The sequence below is a fragment of the Melopsittacus undulatus genome, chromosome 2 (assembly GCF_012275295.1).
Source record: "Melopsittacus undulatus isolate bMelUnd1 chromosome 2, bMelUnd1.mat.Z, whole genome shotgun sequence".
In the NCBI taxonomy this organism is placed as follows: Eukaryota; Metazoa; Chordata; class Aves; order Psittaciformes; family Psittaculidae; genus Melopsittacus; species Melopsittacus undulatus.
Window position 1 is genome coordinate 14,087,655 of NC_047528.1, and position 15,706 is coordinate 14,103,360.

The 15,706-nt window shown below is 40.1% G+C and overlaps 1 protein-coding gene across 5 annotated transcripts in view; it reads right to left on the reverse strand.

Moving 5' to 3' along the window:
- PDGFD (platelet derived growth factor D) overlaps positions 1-15,706 on the reverse strand; it is a 138,144-nt gene that overhangs the window by 45,469 nt on the left and 76,969 nt on the right. For 2 of the 5 annotated variants that reach the window (XM_034074475.1, XM_034074473.1), the window contains exons 2-3: positions 11,798-12,002; positions 7,816-7,996 (exon numbers count right to left, since the gene is read on the reverse strand). In XM_034074475.1, the coding sequence (XP_033930366.1) occupies positions 7,816-7,996; positions 11,798-12,002 (386 nt within the window). Of the gene's footprint in view, positions 1-7,088; positions 7,131-7,815; positions 7,997-11,797; positions 12,003-15,706 lie in introns of all 5 variants that reach the window. The other 3 variants (XM_034074472.1, XM_034074470.1, XM_034074474.1) reach the window with 3 other exon arrangements.

Genomic DNA, 15,706 nt, shown 5'->3' on the forward strand with positions numbered 1-15,706 from the left:
GATAACGCTGATGCATGGTCAAAGACATAGTTTGGTGGAATACAAAACATGAAGTTGAGCCTAGAAGCCCAACTCTCCACCATACTATGAAGACACACAGTTCTGACTTTGATTTAAAAAACAACTTGCAACCAAAACTTGCAGTGGTGTGTTTTCACAAGCTCTTCAGTGCAGGGTGGAGATCTAGCATGTTTCAATTCATCAGTTGCTTCCTCTGGGAGTCTGTCAGAAGAAAATCCTGAATCAGACTGACTTTCTGCTCTTCTCCAGCACAGCTGGCACACATTAAAGTTAAGCTGGACCTTCAGCTTTTGTTAAAATCTAGAGCAGAGACAGGAAAAAGCCCTGGGAGGAACAGGCTATCTCCTCCTCCTTTGTGACCACAGTGGTAGGAGGGATAAGCCTTGCCACAGTAAAGAACTAGGAGTTAATACCTCTTTGCAGCACTGCAATACAACCTGGTACTGTACTCTTTATTTAACAGATTGCTTGACCCTAACTAACTGATATGTGAAGAACAGGGAGAAGATTAGCTTTCATATGGATTTTTTTATGTATGCAGCTATGTTAGTTCTAGAAACTAATTCAGTTTATGGACTGGGAAGCAGCGTAGGAAGCAAGCAGACTGGGAAGCAAGCTGAAGGGACAGACAACTCACCACGAGTCTTCACACATCCTCTCACTTAGCCAAGATCATGGCCAGTTGCCATGAGATTGGTGTTCCCTTCATTCATTTAATTAAAAACTCCAAAGTCACTATTCTGCCAGTATTACACACTTCCCAACAACTGCAACATTCCTGTGGCCTTTATCCGCTGTTCTTACACACTATGTAGTTGTTTGATCTCATTACTAATATGGTTGCATGCTTCTTGGAATTTTCATTTTCCAATTTGCTTCTGTTGTATTTTGCAAGAAAACATGTTGTTGAATAATGCTTTTGAGCTTCTACAAAGAAACTATGATTTCTTTTTGGGTAACATGGGTACTGTACGAGATGGTCTTTTTCTGGTTTTGTCTTTGTATCTTTAACTTACCTTGGAAAAGTAGGAACTTCCTCTGGGTCACTGAGTTCCCCAGGAATTTTTAAGACAGGTAAGTAAGTACTGCCAGCAGGAACTGCAGTCCTTCAAAATCTAAAGCTGTCCTAAATGAACAATGCCTCTAAGTCTTGTTACAATCAAGTATTTGTGACAGGATACTGGATTTGAAAACAACACTTGTGGTCATATAATCCTCTGAAGATGTAAAGTGCTACATTTTCTTGTCCTAGGCCATTGCCACGAGTTAGGTGAATTTTCAAACAGTGCATAACACACAACTGGATTTAAGATGAAGCATTTTCAACAGGAATAGGACATCAGCAGGACTGCTGTTATGTTAAGACAGATTGCTGACAATGTCCTGCAAAGGAGCCACACTTTAACTGAGCTGTCAACAAGTCACGAATGGAGGAGAGCAAATGTGCACTTCTCCACCATGCTGTTCAAATAACAAAATTGTCAGGCACACATGCTTGCAGCTGGGAAAACACAAACACTAAGGTCTATTTTCCTTTCTGATTATAACAACTATTTTATCAGTTGAAGTCTGGCAGCTTCCAGGAGCTTCTGTGTGTTTACTGGGTCCTGCTGTTTCTGTTTCTGGTATCTTCCTTTCCAGAAGGTATGTATTTCCCTGCCCTAACTCAATTCTTCACCATGTTCCCAACAGACCTTTTTCCACCTTTGACATATCCCAAATCAAGTCCTACTGCTCCTCAAGTTCAGTCAGAGGTTTTGCCCAAATAAGCTGATGTAGTGAAATGGTCCTACTTTTGTCCTGCTTTTTACGCCTACCTGATGCGTACCTGCCCTCTCTCCTCTCCTAGACCCAGTCTTTCCTATTTCAGGTCCACTGGCTGTTAAAAATCTTCAATTCATTTACCTCATTTCCTTCACTGGGCAGAGAAGAGATTCAGAACAGCCCTGAATTTTTCACATGGGTTGTTTTTATAAAAAAACTTTTCTGTCTATCATAGGCAGGAAATGAAAACTGAAATCAAAGAACAGCAGACAAACAACTGATAAAGCATCCACGTGTAAGTTCTTGCTTCTTCATAGTGAGATCTATTTCATGTTCAACCACATTATTAACCAAGACTGCCTGTCTCGCCCCCCTCCCTTCTCCTGCGCCATTCCTCTCCTTTTGTACACCGGGCAATTTACTGGGGTTCCTTGTGTGGATTATTTAAAAGCAGGGAAGGTATTAATGCATCATTATCATGACTGTTGTCACATGAGATATATTATATGGGTTTTCAGGCAGAATATATTGTCTTGGAGACAGAAATGAAATGTCTATTTTGTGAAAGAAGTGACAAGCTACAACAGAAGCACAGCAGCAGCGACTCATGCAGCTTTTGGGCTGGATTCAGTTTTGTAGCCAGTGATAAAGAATTAATAATTCTTTATGGCCTTTATGAATCTGTATTCACACTGGTGGCTGAATCTTTTTGTGATCATGTTAACTCTTACAAGAGAGTTTATTGGTTTATTCAAAATCCTTGCAGCCTGATGCTGCACTACTTGTACAAACAAATCTGGTAAAATACAGGGAGCCAGTTTAATTCAGTGACTGTATGTGAGTACAAGTATCAGGATGAGGTTCTTATTTTGCCCATTTTTATTTTCCAATTATGCTTTGAATTTTTGGTATTTTCTTGTGAGCTTAGCAAGAACGTAATGAAGCTTAAGTTTGGAATTTGAACTAACTTTTATTAGTCAATATTTTTTGCATGGGAAAGTAATAAAATTTTATTAGACTGACTGTGGTGTCTTACCCCACTTTTTGATCAATGTTCTTTTTTTTTTTCAACCATATAACTGATGACCTATAGCCTGGGAAAGTAGCAGAACGCTACTTTTCTGTAAAATTCCACATAGAATCATAGAATCATAGAATAGTTAGGATTGGAAAGGACCTCAAGATCATCTAGTTCCAACCCCCCTGACATGGGCAGGGACACCTCACACTAAATAAAAACATGATTTATCAAAACCCAAAGTTCCCCCCTCCTTCAGTCCAACAACTTTTTTATGGGTTCTTCATTCAAAAAATGTCATTTCAAACAAGAAAAAATTACTCATTATCTAACACACTGATACACATTTTGACACATAAGTTTATCCTGGAACAAATGTACTTATGTTCTCCTGTTTAGCACAAGATGTCCACTACTGTTGGTTTGCAATTCCAAATAAGTAAAGATTGTTCTTACGCCATGTGATGTTTCAAAGTTATGAATTATAAAGAAAAGAAAGTTTAAAGCACACAGATATATGCGTATACACGTAAAAAGATGTAAATATATATTTAAGCCTTACATCTTTGTATATATGCATGCTTGTACATATACGTATGTTCCTAGCTTTTTTGTAGCCCTTGTTTCCAATAATGATTTTAGTCAAAGCTCCAAAATATGGGTTCCATTTAGGATTAATGAAACAATTAGTAAGACAATAACAATTTACTGTTATAAATGTATAACAAATATGTGTCTTTTACAATAAACTAAATGTTTTTAATTAGCAAATGGAATCCAACATTTTCTAGTTGTCTCATTAAAATGAAATTAGATGTAGGGTTGGGAATTTTAATTCAAAACATTCACCTATATTGTTGGAACAAACTCCTGGGTGAGTTCTGAGGTTATTTTAGTAAATGTCCATGCTAATGTACTTGTAAAACATGGGGTACAGTCTTATTAACATTCCCTTCCAGAATTAGGACATAGGAAGAATTTCATTTCAGAAGAGGGGATTGTATAAAATGCCTTCAGTCAATCAAAGACCTTTTCCATGTGTAACAGTGTAACTTAATTTACATTCCTACATCTCAAAATAATTGATGCAGTATTTTTAGTAATTACTGAATACTTACTTGTCACACACGAGATACTTCCATTGAGGTAATTGCTCTGCAAGCAGCAGTGGAATGAAATTTTACATGCGTGGTAATGCGAAGTTTTAACATCACCTACTTCAGGGTGTGTAAGCCAGGGGCCTTTCTCATGACAGTTTTACCTCCCATCTAGCAACTGTGTAAGTAACTTAAGATTACTTACCCTCCTCTGAATCACACATTCTGTAGTGTTTACTGTGACACACTATGTCATTAGAATCATAGAATTATAGAATAGCTAGGGTTGGAAAGGACCTTAAGATCATCTAGTTCCAACCTCCCCCGCCATGGGCAGTGACACCTCACACTAAACCATGCTACTCAAGGCTTCGTCCAAGCCGGTCTTGAACACTGCCAGGGATGAAGCATTCACAACTTCCCTGAGCAACCCATTCCAGTACCTCACCACCCTAACAGTAAAGAATTTCTTCATTATATCCAATCTAAACTTCCCCTCTTTAAGTTTTAACCCATTACCCCTTGTCCTGTCACTACAGTCCCTAATGAAGAGTCCTTCCCCAGCATCCCTATAGGCTGCTATAATTTCTTAGAGCATGAAATTATATAAAAAAGTCTAGAACACCTCAGTGTTTTCTATACTGAAAATTAATGTTTCTAAGCCAACTTAAAAAACCCCAAAAAACAACGAAACAACAACAAAAAAACCCACAAAGAAAATGTTTGAGAAATAAGCAGTTTAACTGATAATGGCAGGGAAGAATTTCAAACAAATTTGCATGTAACTGCTGTCCAGAGCTTGCTCAAGACCACCTTGCTCTAGGTCTGTGGAGCTTGAAGGAAAAGACAATTTTCAAATAGGTTCAAGGGAGACATTTCTCTGTGTGGATACCCAGGCTAAGTCAACAAACTGCACAGTTACAAGTGAGCATTTGAATGTGAAGCACCTGTAGACACTAGCCACCAGCTGCACATGCTTACTAACTGCACTGTCACGAACAGCCCAGAATAGGTGTGACATTTTCCAGCCATGTTAGGACACTTTTGATTCTTATTCAACTTGGGATACGCAGTGGGCCACAGTCAACTCACTAATAAGCTCCTGGAGTCAGGTACATTTTGCAGCTCTCACCTTATACAGGAGACTTATGGCTTCAAAGGGGAAGAACAGATTAGGGAAAGGCAACAGGCAGCAGCATGTTGGATAGGCCCCTTCCCTCCAAAATCAGCCTCACTGCTTCCCCTCTAGCCTTCCTAGTCCTTCAGCCCCACAGAGGAGAGGGCAGAGGCAGAGGTGCTCATACACAGAGTATGCAGGGACAGGAGGAGAAGGTGGAGGGAGCCAGAGCTGGCAAGCAGAATTTGTTAAGCACTGCATTTAGATGGTCAGACTTTATTTCACAGATCTGCTCCCTTGCCTATTGTCTTATCTTATACTGGAACAGTTAATTACTCCCATGCATCTGTGTGGCTTTCAATCTTATCCTGTTAAAGATCGTGCTTGTGTTTTTTTCAGTCTAATTTTTCAGAGTCACTTTGAATTCTAATCCCACCATCCTGAGTGACTGAGTCCCTTCATTTTACATGGGTCACTTAGTTTTGCATGCCTTGTTTCATAAGGGCAAACATGATTTCCATGGACACAAGTCTAATTTATGTCTTCTTTAGAAAAATAATCCCTTTTTGTTTCTCTAAATTGCACTGAAATATGAAGTTAATACAAAAACACCAGTAGATAATTAAGTATGTTTCTGCTAAGCTCTGTGGTGCCTCATTTGTGCCTCACGCAGAGTGCTGAACTAAGTAAAAACTTGATCTGCATCAAATGAACTTAACTGACTTCCTTGAAGACTCATAAATTGGAAGGCTAGAGAGCAAGGCTACAAATCTGTTTGGCTGCATATATAATTGGAAGAAATTCATCCAGCCATTCTGGCACCACGCTCAGAGGATGCATCTGATCAATAAACTCAAGTGAACTCTCCAAATCATTTGCTTCCATTTTGCTTGGAAAATTTATTAGTCAGATTCTGGTATACATACAAACAACGGCCATGGAGAGGCAAACTCCATATATAAGAGAAATCATGGAAGTTAAAGATTTGCTCGTATCTTGCTCACCATTTTCCAAGAAAGCCCCTAGAAGCAGCCTTGTTTGGAGGAATTTACAAAGGAAAAAAAAAGGCAATGTAAAGGTCCTTCATTTCATCTTATACAAAATACCATATGGTTTTGCCTGCTTCATTAATGCTACCTGGTTTGCTGCCTAGAAAATGCACATTGAGTTCAACCTTCAGGGGTCAGCAGTGCTCAGCATATCTATGAACTGAACTCTAAATGGCTGTGGGGACTATCAAATAAGGGCTGACTCTGATGAATATTAATTCTGCAGTTTTAGGTAGAACTGTTTGGAATCTTAAGGCTAGCTAAGCACATATCATCTCCCATCTCTCAAATGCCACTACAGTTCTCAGAAATATAACAGTATTTCATTCAAACGGTGCACTTGGAGATTATTCTTCTGAATAGATTTGCTAGACTGTAAAATTCTCTGTTTACTCACAGTTTTGAAATTAGATAAATACAGTAGCCTTTTCTGAGCTTCCTAGTGCAGAAAGTACTGTGTGTTATGAGTGACAACATTCATTTTTTGGAAAGCCTAATACTATCAGACTAGCTGTACATGGTCTGGAATAAAGCTTTCTAAATGCAGCCGAGTTTTTGTGGCTGCACTGAAATATGAGCAGCGTGAAAAAAGGCTGCTTTACTGTCTCATTTTTCTGCCCAGTGGTCCTTCATAGACTGCCCAACCTAAATTTTAGTTTTAGTAGATTACCTCCAAATCACAGTAAATTAGAGCTCAGGATTTACTCGCAGTGCAATGTCTTACTCTGCTAGAAGCCTAACAATTTAAATGCAAGGGAGCACAACCTTTATAGCTTTAGAGCTGTCTTGACAATGTGCTGTTTATGGACTCTTTTTAGCATACATAGCCACGCATGCATGCAAAGCCAAGAGCCTGAAATGAAATGACTCAAACAATGAATCTCTCCTGCTACAGCACTAACATTATTACTATTCTAGGCTTTCTTAGTCTTGTTAAGTAACAGTGCATTGCATAAAAAGGGAATATGAAGTGTGATGGATATGAAAATATAATGATGACAGTACAATAAATTAATGCTTACCATTTCCTGAGTGTTTGCAAAATCTGCCTCTTTCGAGCTACACTGCACCAGAAGCATTATAATATCAATCAGGACAATACAAAGAAATATGTATTTCTATCAAAATCTACTTAAAGCAATAAGCATTCTTGCTTCCTGAAGACAAAACCAAAATAAAAACAGAGGAGGTTTTAATCTCATTGAAACAGTACACGATACACTGCTAATGCCACTGCATATAAAAAGAATATTTACATGTGGTTAAAAATACAGCCTGAGCCTTAGAACAGTGTTTTGCATGTAGAATTTCATTGCACGTAGAATAAACTATTCTGCATCTAACTCAGAATCACAGCCATAACCCCTCAAGGCATTTTTATTTGCCCTCAAATGAACACAAAAAAAGAGTTGACAGAGCAGCCATTTCTTTGCTATGTCTGCAGTACCTCTTAAAGAACTGGCAGTGCAAACTCAGTGTAGAAAGTGTTGGTGCTTCTGAAACATGCTATTAGTATAAATCTTGGCCTGGACTTGACTTATTTTGTATTTAATGACCGGATATAAAAAAAAACCAAAAACACCACACTTTGATCTGTATTTGTATCTGAATTACATTGTTGCTGGATTGAAAATACTTTCAGTCAATTAGTGTTTTCATCCAATAGTTAGCGACACCATCCAGTCTCCAAGTACTGATGCTCTTTTACACTACTATTTCTCTCACCCATGACACAGCTAAGTGACTTACCACAAGGGAGTAACAAATCTTGAATCCAGGTTTAGCCACAAAGTAGTCATCCGATTTGAAGGTTATCTTTATCTGATTTGTTCTTGATGTTATTCTTGGAGGTACTTCCTTGTGCCCACACCACCGTCCTCGTATAACTGTGCTGGTCTCTGATACATCTTCCACTTCCACAAAGTCATACCTGGGAACCAGTTTAAAGAATTAGCTTTTGCCAACTCTGGTTAAAGATGATTGCAATTAGACAGCAGCACAGCTAGAGACACAAAGACAACTGTACCCCATTCTCCATTGCAAAGCATCAGAACAAATACTACAAATGGTAGACATGCTCGAATGGATGATTTTTGGGCTCCTGGAACATGACAGTATTTTCTACCACATTAAAGTAGCACTGAGAGGCAAGTGCACTGTAAGCATATACATTTTATGTGGTGGATAAATAATATAGAGACCTGATAATATTATTTAAAGCAGGCTGTCCAAGCTGATCAGCTGCAAGCATTTGTGCAGTTTCTGATATTGTTTCAGAGGGCTGGAGCTGAGCTGCCACTGTGCCCAGGAACAAAGGCACACGATGGAAGGACACAGGGCAGTCCATGCTACCGAAAGTTGCTTTTTAGGAGTTTCTTTGTAGGTGGTATAATGTTCCTGCTAGATGGTTTGGAAAGACAGTGGAAAAGGGCAGGCTGGCACACCGTGTGCCATGGTGGGGACTCTGCTGTTTGCATGTCACCAGAGTAAAAGCAACAGCCTGTATTGCCCTGTGAAAGGTCACACCTTGGCCAGGCACCCACACCACAGTCTTGGTGTCCTGAGCCCAAAGAGGGCTCTGCCAAGAGCAGCAGACACTAAACCCCATGGGTGACGGGACACATAGACCACACTCACTGCCAGTGTGCACATTTGCTTGTCTGGGTCATTTATTGAGCTCATTTATGGAGCTGGAGAGTAAGGAAAGCAGAGAATAAAGTCTTAATCTCACTCAGCCTATGAGAAAAGCAGTCCCTCAATATCTGTGGAGGTAGAATTAGGCCACACACATTGCAGATGGCAAAGGAGAGGTGATGACAAGAGCAGACGGTTGATGGGGCAGTGAGAGATGAGGAGATGTGCCATCCTCACAGTACAGTTAAGATCTCTACCAGGAAAAGATATTACTACCAAAACATGTGCTTCTTCCAAAGAGAGAGTTTAAGACTGTTAAGGGGTTCTTACTAGCAATATGCTGCTCCCCACCCCTGGGTCTGTGGGCCAGGCGCCTGCCTCTCTGCCCAGTTGTGGGAGCTGAAGAGCTCTATAAATAACAGACCTGCTTTTCTTTTTCTTCTAAGAGCCCATGTGAAAAACACAAAAGTATTATGTGGCTTGAGAATATCAGTACTGCTGCTCTTACATTCACCAACCCCAAATTGCATAGAACAGAAAATAACAGATTTGCCTTAACCAAATCAGTTAAATATGCCTGAACTCTGCTGAAGCATACATTTTTTGTAACACAACAAAGTTTAGTTCCAGACAGAGGTAAATTTGTCTCAAGCTCTCTCCAGAGTCTTCTACTTCCACTCCCTCGTGGTATGGATATGGTACCACGGCAGAGCTCTGCACTGCCTGCCCAGGGGCATTCACCATTGCCCCCGGGCAGCACAGCGCAGTGAATGCTGACTTTAGCACAAGGGGTTGCAGAGGCTTCAGAATAAGATAACCTTGTAGGCTTGGGGGAAAATTGTCATCCTCACTCTTTGAGGCCATAAAGCAGACTAACTGTTAGGAAAAATGTGGCTTCCAGGGATTATTTCTGCTTTCAACAGCAGAGGCTTTGCTGCAGTGAGCGTGGAAGTAGGTGTAATTTCGGTTGTTTCTGTGCATCCAAGGAGCCTCAGAGGCTGGGTGATTTAATTGCTTTTCAGAATCATCTCTAACCAAGTGCCTGTGGAAATGCTAGCAGCACTTCTAGAAAATTCTGTAAAACCTTGAATATTTCTTCTCCTTCTGAAACAGCTCTGCTAATGTATACCTTTTCATTCCTCAGTCTGAATGAATTTCAATCAGTTCAGTCTTAATAGTATGCAAATTAAACTAATTAGCATTAATGAAAAAAAAGAAAGAAAACACTAAGAAGTTTTTGGAAGAAAAAAGCGTAAGGTCAAAAGCAAGTACAAAAGGAAGGTAAGGTGCAGAGGTCCTGAATTACTTGTCCACTGTGCACAGTATTCAAGCACATGCTCAGCTCTCAGCATTCATTTCAATTAAACACGCCTGGCTGTCTCTCTAAAGCAGCACTGCAGGGATTGTCAGGGACTGAAGCTGCAGAAAGGACCTAGTTTTGAGAAACATACTGAGCATTAGTGAAAAATCTTACTATGCACAGAGTACTTAACAGGCTTAAAGGCATCGTGAGCTGTCTGCCTAAGAAATTCCTCACTCTGGAAATAATACTATGCAAATAAAGGTCTTCCAGGAATGCCTGGGAAAGCTTTATTGCAGAAAAGAATGTGATATTTCTCTAGCTTCTACAGATGCTATGGAAGGTCTTTGCTTCTCTCTGCATCCTAAATTTGCTGCTCTGGAAAAAGACAGTCCCCAAACCCATAATGCCAGTAACAGCTTGACTTCCCCTCACCATGCCACCACTTTCAATGGCTCTTGACAGAGAAGACTTAATCTTTGTTTTCCACAGTAAATTAGTCCTCCATTTCAAAGTTGCAATGCTTTAAGGTCAGCCACAGTTTAGCTGCTATGTAAATATTAACAAGCTGCTTCTGTATGCATTAGTCTCCCAATCCGGGAGAGCGTTCACGGTGCTAGGAGGGAACTGTCATCACTGATTCTGCTGCTGATCTTGGACCAACAGTACCACAGCAGTGCAGCTGCTGCCAAGACCATCTAGGCAGAGGGAAGGACAGCCAGTTTCAGGCTGCATTCTTTTATTACTAAATGGAAAGCAAACCTGCAGAAATGGTTCTCTCTACTGGTAACACAGAAAATTAACAAAGTAAAACAAAAAAAAATCCACCCTGTAAACTCCTGCAGAGATGCCAAATCTTATACATACAAACTAATTGACAAAGAAGATAAGATAAGCAGAGGCTCAGTGTGCAGAAATCCAAACAGCCCAGTTCTCTGCATAGATAAGGTGTAAGTAACATGATCAGGCAGGGAGCTGGAAGCTGAGACTTGAGCCTTTTATATAAGTAGCATCACAGCAATCTCCCTTTCAGAGCACATGGGAAGCCTGAGCCTGCTCTCTCCTGCATAACAGATAGCTGAATCAAAGAAATGAAATATAAACAGAAAACTCCATGGTTTTATACTGTTTCAGTGAGTGTTGGCAAGGTTCAGATCTGTGCTCTGCTAACACAAAACAATTTATACACCTGGGTTAATGAGCCAGATCAAGTGAGCTTAAAAAGGTAAAACAAAGCAACTGGGATACAGAGCACACTGATGTTTGTGGACTTATATTTAATGGTTTTAAAAGAAAATATAACAGTGAAGTTTAACAATAAAGATAGGTAATTTGAAGAACATAGTTATGTTTTTCAGTGTATTTTTGTCTGTCTCTCACACCCCAATATAAACACATACCTACTTGCTCAAACCTCCCAGAGCCTTCCACCTACTGAAAAAAGATGTTTTTTGACTAGCTAAAACATAACAGAGTTGATAGAGGACAAAATCCTGTTAAAGTAGTACCTGAGTTGTTAAGTAGCTGGATTTAAGTGCACAAGTCGCTTGTGCTTAAAATATTGTAGAAGGACTAAAACCTGCCAAAACAGCTTCAAGCCCAGGACAGGTCAGTTTATTTACAAACTCAAAGACTGGTGTGGGTTGGAAGTGGCCCTTGGAGGTCTGTCCTCCAAGCAGGGCCATCCTAGACCCAGGCAGAAATACCTAGGTTCGGTTTTGCAGTCTCATGCCAGTGGCCACATCATTAAGCTTGAATGCGGTGTTAAGGAGCCCTTTGCAAACTTCCACCACTCACCTGCAGATATCATTTTCAGGCTCCTCCAGTCCAAACTGATTATCAAAAGCCAGCTGGATCCTGGTGCTGTCCGGTGAGTGGAGCCGCCATGTTAGCAGGAGATTCCTGGGGTAACTGCTGGGGAAGCGAGGACTGTGGATGCAGCCGTTCCCTGCCACGCTGATGGTCTCTTCTTTTCGGTACAAGTCTGTGAGGTGATTGCTCTCTGTTAGTAGTCACAACTTGTAGAAATTAGTATGTTGTTCCAGTTACAGGAAGGCAAAAAACACAACAGTTTATAACACAGAACAAATTATTTGCATTTAAAGTCTATAAAAAGTTGGGTTTAGGAGAGGTTATTAAACAGGAAATAAAGTATTTTCTATTAATTCACCCCCCCCTAAAAACAACAAGAAAACCAGTACTCAACTATATATATTTTTTATTTCATGATAAATATATCATTACTTTTCCATTGAGATTGATTATATAATTTCCTTCTCACCATTTTGGTTTTAAAGCATAACTTTAACTTCAGTAGAAACTGCAATCTTGAGAACAATGTGAGACACTGTGAAGTGACAAGGTAAAGAGCTCTTCTTCACAGATTTGGTGCTCTGGGAAGAGATGCCCATGTAAGCAATGAAGTCAGAAACTGTCCCGCCATCTTCCTAACTTCAAGACAAATAGTCAAGTCTTTAATTAAAATTCCACAACTTCTACCTAAGCAAATACTCAATTGTTCCTGAATTTTACTTATACTGAGGTAAAGCAACAAATCTTTGGCTCCAAAGATTACAGGAACTGTGGCAAGACCCAGCCCTCTGAAAGTCAAAAAGTCTTCTCAGTTCCAACCATGGACTTGCATTGTCCAGCTGTTACTGATACTGGAATTTGGCTCTCAGCACCAAAGAACTACAAGTAACTATTTTTTGTGCATTGACAACTTTAGTGTGGTAGAATTTTGCGAATCAGAAGGCTCCAAGGCAACATGAAGATAACAGCCAGGTCCAGTTTCTAGTTAAGAAACTCAGATATGAGCCTCTACCTGTGAGACAGCTATCGGTGTTCCCCATGCGGTGTGCAGGGATCTAGGGCTCAGCTCAGTTGCCAACAGAAAGATTTCTCATACCTGCTTTCACGTAAACACCTGAACTCCTAATCTTAAACTGAGAATTGTCCCCAGTACTCCACTGAATGCCAGGTCATCTTTCAGTTCCACTACATGCAATAGATATATAAAACTGATGCTTTCTGCTGAATTTGGCTACTGAGGAAGAGCGAATGGGAAGAAAATTTCTCCCACTAAGCCACTCTATGAACATTGGAAATAGAAACCCAAAGTAAGCAAACAGCTACAGCCATCTGTCTTGTAATCAAAGCTTGCTTTCTTAAAATAAAATCTTATGTTTGACTGAAGGTTTCTAGGCTCTTTATCCAAAAGAAATAGATTTGTTTCATAATGCTTATGGTAAACAGGAACCCAGAGAAATAGGACAAACTTCATGCTAAGTACATCTATTTTTCAGCTTGTGGTTCAGTGTTTCCAGGCTGTGAATACCTCCCTGCACGTAGCTGTAAGCAAAGTGTGGCTGTGTGTCAACAGTTCGTTGTTACTCCTCTGACAGGGTAATAATTCTAGCTCACAAGCAACCTGAAACTTAGAAAAGTCCGGGCTTCCTGTAAAAACTATCTCCAAATATCTAATTGTGACATCTTTCTAAGATGTTTTCATTCAAGATTAAATGTTCTTATACCCTGAGACACCCTTTCTAAGCAAATACAGCCCTAACACTATATCTCACAAAAGACCAAACTACTCGGTTTTGGTTTGTTCTGTTTTGACCAAATAACTGGAAATTCCAAGCATTGGAAATATGACAGTTCAATGAAAACAAAGACCACCCACCTATCAGTTTTGTTGCAATTTTCATCAGGAACATCTACACTCAAGTCTGGTTTCTATTTTTCTTTTATCCCACTTTTTCCCACTAAGAAAAAAACCCCACTGAAAAACTAACAAAAAAACCCTCTATTTCCACCCCCACCCCTCCCCATTATCTGGAATGAAACAAAATGGCCAGCCAGCACTAATGAGCTCCTACTGGAATGCTGAGGACCTTTGGACTCTGAAAACACCCAATGAGCCCAAGAGGACAGGGGTTTCACCAGACTATGTCCAAAATATCTAAGAAAAGGGATAAAAATAAAACCATTCAGTGACAGCAAATTTTGCACTTTTAAATGAAACAGCCATTCCCCAAGTCTGAACAAAAGTTACTGCAGGAAACCATGGCAGAACTTGGCCTATATTTGAGAGTACTTTGCTTTTCTTTCTTGGGACAGCAAACTCTTGCCATTTTCCCACTATCAGCATGCATTTGACTGTGTGGTTCCATGCGCTTCATGCCTCTGAGAGAAAGGCTCTCTGGAGTTGTTAGCTGCTGAGACTAGACTGCTAGGGACAGTATCTTTTAAATGTGCTCATATATGTACAGCCACACAAAAATAATGTGCGCTTTACACGAGCTGAGAAAATACGTTAGCAGTGTTCTTGTATCCCAAGAAGATAGGCTCTGTCATGGCATTTCATTTAAGTCAAACTCTGAATTCCACAGACCAGAGTGCTCTGTCAGCAAGTCAATCACAGCTGACCAAGCTCAGTGCTGAAATGTAATGGTTGGTGCAGCTCTGCAGTATCCACGTTGAACAGGTAAATGGAGAAACAAAGCTGCACATGTTAAAAATCAAAGCACAGTGACTTGCTATTTCTATTATGGTAAATGCAGTAAAAAGTCATTATAGAGGAAAGGCTGAAGGGAAGCATGGGGAGACAATGCTTAGTATAGTAAAGTAGGAGATAAAAAAATATTATAGTATGAAGATATACCTTCTCCACAACAGAAGAAGTATATTTGTCAAGAATGCACATAAATACTGTTTCTATAACTCACATGGGATGAAATGCAAAGCCACTCAGAGCCTTCACCTGACAGTGGAGTACACTCTTCAGGAGCTCTGGTACAGCTTGATTCCCTCTTACCCTTTTCCCATGCACTAAATTACAACCTAGAGCTGGGTAGCCAAGACAGGAACCAAAAGCACTCGTTTTCTATGGAGAATTTCAGTGGGATCTTGCAGAGTTAACTGGTTTGGATAAATGTGAAAACACAGTCAGCCCCAGCTTGGTCTCCCGAGGTTGGCCCCTCATGAATCATCAAGCATCTGCGAAAAAGTTCGAGGGGATGTGAGCAGCTCCCGTACTTCTCGTAGCAGCTAAGATGTAAGACTGAAATTACAAGACCTTTCCAAGCAGACAAGCATTGTCCTCATCAGATACATTTGTGGAACTTGTGGAAAACAGATACTGGACATGGGGAAAGTCAGGAAAAAAAACAAACCCACTTGGGAAAAGATGTAGGCAAAGGAAAAGGCAGTGCCCCTTTCAAGGCAATGTTGCAAAGCTGTACAATGCAGCCTTACAGTATCCTGAATGTCACATGTTAAGTGTTTTCCATACTGCTTTATGGGAGTAAATAAAAGATGACAGTGGGTTACACATTGCCTGTCACATTTACTAAAAAGCATATAATATCATTTCACAAGGAATAAAAGTAGATGTTAAGTCATAAGGCAAAAGGGCCATTTAAGCAATACACAGAAGGAGGATATTCTACATGGCAGGTGTTACAAAGACATCCCTGCACTGGGGGAGGGAAACTATCTCATAAGGAAGCTGAGTGGAAGGAAGCTGGGAGACATCCTTCACAGTAAGGCAATTCCCTGCAGAGAGTCTGAACTGCCTGGGAAGCAGCTTGCTCTATATTTTATTTATCTGAACTAATCTCTCTTTTCCTCTTAATTCTTTCCCAACACTAATTTTAAACATAGTGGTATACATGATAGTCCAGCTGTCCATGTTAGAGGAGC